The 3,148-nt window shown below is 31.2% G+C and overlaps 1 protein-coding gene across 1 annotated transcript; it reads left to right on the top strand.

Moving 5' to 3' along the window:
- On the top strand, positions 1-1,011 carry LOC132749732 (uncharacterized). The gene is made up of 3 exons (XM_060739629.1): positions 1-166; positions 447-596; positions 835-1,011. Exons 1-3 carry the CDS (start codon positions 35-37, stop codon positions 1,009-1,011), a joined length of 459 nt encoding a protein of 152 aa, XP_060595612.1. The 5' UTR covers positions 1-34.
- Positions 1,012-3,148: the final 2,137 nt, after the last annotated feature.

Here is a 3,148-nt window from a genome sequence, read left to right as displayed (position 1 = left end):
TGTCAATTTAAGATGAAATTTTATTTGTAGTGATATGGAGGGTGCACGAATAACCGACATTATAATTGAGGACAGCGGTGAAGTAACATACGAGGTTGTCGAGTCTGGTAGTAACCGAGGTTGTAAGAAATTGGTGTCCTCCGATGGATTTTCCTTTTGTGTTAAAGTAAGTTTCTATTATGAAATGTTAAACAACAATAATATTCTGTTCAAAATTGAGACCCGTTCGACATAAACATGTAACATACAAATTAGTTCAATTTTGTCTGAACATATAATATTTAAGCATGTTAGCGCTAATTGTGTTATAACTTGCGACAAAATTAGCAAAATGTAAGCAAAGTAATATTTTAAGTTACATACAAAATACTCAATCACTATAACTGTACCTCGATATAATCATGCCTTTTGTTTCCGTAATTATTTCATTATCTTTTTGTAAACAGAGTAGGAAAGATCAAGAATCTCGAAGGAACAAGAATATGACTTGTAAAGCCACAGTCTCCCAGAGGGACGAACTATTTATAGCGGGGAAATTTGAACATTGTCACCCAGCTGACAGCAGCCTAACGAAGAAAGTTAAATTACGGAAAAATGTAAGTACCAAGTGTATGCCAAAATATTTATATTATAGTAATGCGCAAATGGAAAGATATTTATTTTTTTATATTATAGATATAAACCAAATATATAATCAAAAATAAATGTCAAAGGGAAATATTTTGAAACGAACACATTACAAACAGCCTTCTTGAATATTAATATCTTTACTTTACATTATTTTTCTTTAGTTTAATTGTCTTGAAACATTTTTAACACGATCTTTCTACATAGGTGAAACAAGCTGGCAAAGAGAACATATTCACTTCCGCCACAAAGGTAGTTGACCTGGAGTTACCAAGAACTTTCAGTGGTCAAGATTTCAATTTGGTCAACACAACATCATTTGCTAGAGTTGTTAACCGCACCAGAGCGAAAATCCAGATTTCCTCATCGGGGACCTACATGTAAACGGCGCTCGCCATCTTCTCTTTGCCACTGACAGACAGCTTCAACTCATGAAATCATGTCGGCGCTGGTTCTTGGATGGTACTTTTAAGATAGTGAATGAGCCCTTTTCTCAGTTATTTTCGATCCATGGTTTTTTGAAAAGTGGTGACTGCATGAAACAAGTTCCATTTATGTTTGCCCTCATGACCCGTAGACGTACTGAGGATTACAAAGCTGTTTTAGAGAAGGTTTTAGATGTTCTTGGTGGTGAATGCGATGTTCAAGGCTTTGTAATGGACTTTGAAACAGGTAGGGAAGCGAATACTTGTGAATACATAAATTCATTCCGTAAATTAATATGATTTGTAAATTAATATGAGGAATCGTAATCCTTGAAAAAAAAACACAACACTTTATTATATAAACCCTTATTGATATTTGAATTGGTACTGTATTGTACTATTTCTATCTGACACGACATACCCTAGTTCTTCTTAGGCATGTGGAACGAAACCGAGTTCCGGCAAATAGAAACGTACATGTTCATCTATTAAAAACGAATGTAATAATCTGTCCAATGTATTCATTTCCTGTGCATTTATACTAATTTTAACTTTACAGCAATGTGGCAGGCCGTCAAGGACTTTTTCCCAAACGTTTCCATAAAAGGGTGCATCTTTCATTGGTCGCAGGCAGTCATGAGGAAAATAGGAAACATTGGGCTGAAGCAGACGTACGAGGGAAGACAGGCCATACATTGGTATATTACGAGATTACTGGCGTTACCGTTCCTGCCAGCTGAACACATCAGATTTAATTAAATACGTAAATATGAATATGCTGTAAAATTATAACGATCGTTACACATTGAAAGAAAAAGAAAAAACAACTACAACAAAAACAGACAACAAAAAGACACTGTTCACTTAAATCAACATATGCAGCGGGTCTTAATTTACGGCTATAAAACATGTGAATATCTTTTGATAAGCAAAAACGATAAACATAAAAAACAATTCAATAAATCAACTATAACATAAAGGATTAAATTAATTGTTATATTACCATATACGTGATTATACAATTATTTTGAATTGTTACAGGCTACCACCGTAGAAATAATGGAAAGGCCGGTAGAGGGAATGTCCAGATGTATGTACTAATTCCCATTTGTACGCGGAAAGTGAACTGGTATCCATTCAAGCACAACAAGTCAATGAACACTTACTTACGAGGTACAGACGTCCCAAGTATCGAAGGCTGCATGAAAAACTAGAGAAGCTTTGGGACGCCTATGACACTCGGGAGTTGATAACCTCGGATTTCCTCACAGAGGTTGCTTAAGTGTACATGTAAATGATATAAGTATGCTCATGTACTGTGCTCATGTACTGAAAAGGAAAGCTATAGACACTATACTACAGACTAAGACTAAGACTAAGTAAAGTTGTTTAATTGTAAAATTGCAAAAATGTTATTTATAAAAAGTGTCTGTTCACATTTGTTTCGGTTCAAGTAAAATTGTTTAACTGTTTCTTAATTGATTGTTTGTGTATTATATTTTTTCAAATAAAGTTTATGTTCTGTTCTGTTTGTATTAATAAAATATTATCTATATATGTTGTAAATAATTGTTTGTTTGTGTATTATATTTTTTCAAATAAAGTTTATGTTCTGTTCTGTTTGTATTAATAAAATATAATCTATATATGTTGTAAATAAAGTTTATGTTCTGTTCTGTTTGTATTAATAAAATATTATCTATATATGTTGTAAATAATTGTTTGTTTGTGTATTATATTTTTTTTAAATAAAGTTTATGTTCTGTTCTGTTTGTATTAATAAAATATTATCTATATATGTTGTAAATAAAGTTTATGTTCTGTTCTGTTTGTATTAATAAAATATTATCTATATATGTTGTAAATAACTGTTTGTTTGTGTATTATATTTTTTTTAAATAAAGTTTATGTTCTGTTCTGTTTCTATTAATAAAATATTATCTATATATGTTGTAAATAAAGTTTATGTTCTGTTCTGTTTGTATTAATAAAATATTATCTATATATGTTGTAAATAATTGTTTGTTTGTGTATTATATTTTTTCAAATAAAGTTTATGTTCTGTTCTGTTTGTATTGATTACTTTTCCCCTACTA

This window comes from Ruditapes philippinarum, unplaced genomic scaffold (assembly GCF_026571515.1).
Source record: "Ruditapes philippinarum isolate M1 unplaced genomic scaffold, ASM2657151v2 ctg2316_1_1_1_1, whole genome shotgun sequence".
In the NCBI taxonomy this organism is placed as follows: Eukaryota; Metazoa; Mollusca; class Bivalvia; order Venerida; family Veneridae; genus Ruditapes; species Ruditapes philippinarum.
Note: the sequence above shows the minus strand (reverse complement) of the source record. Positions and strands in the feature narration are given on the sequence as shown.

What these genes read in the sequence shown, in the direction of transcription:
- LOC132749732 (XM_060739629.1), top strand. Translation starts at nt 35, where the DNA reads ATGGAGGGTGCACGAATAACCGACATTATAATTGAGGACAGCGGTGAA. An exon ending in GATTTTCCTTTTGTGTTAAA is followed by an intron (nt 167 to 446) that starts GTAAGTTTCTAT and finishes TTTTGTAAACAG; the next exon opens with AGTAGGAAAGATCAAGAATC. An exon ending in AAGTTAAATTACGGAAAAAT is followed by an intron (nt 597 to 834) that starts GTAAGTACCAAG and finishes CTTTCTACATAG; the next exon opens with GTGAAACAAGCTGGCAAAGA.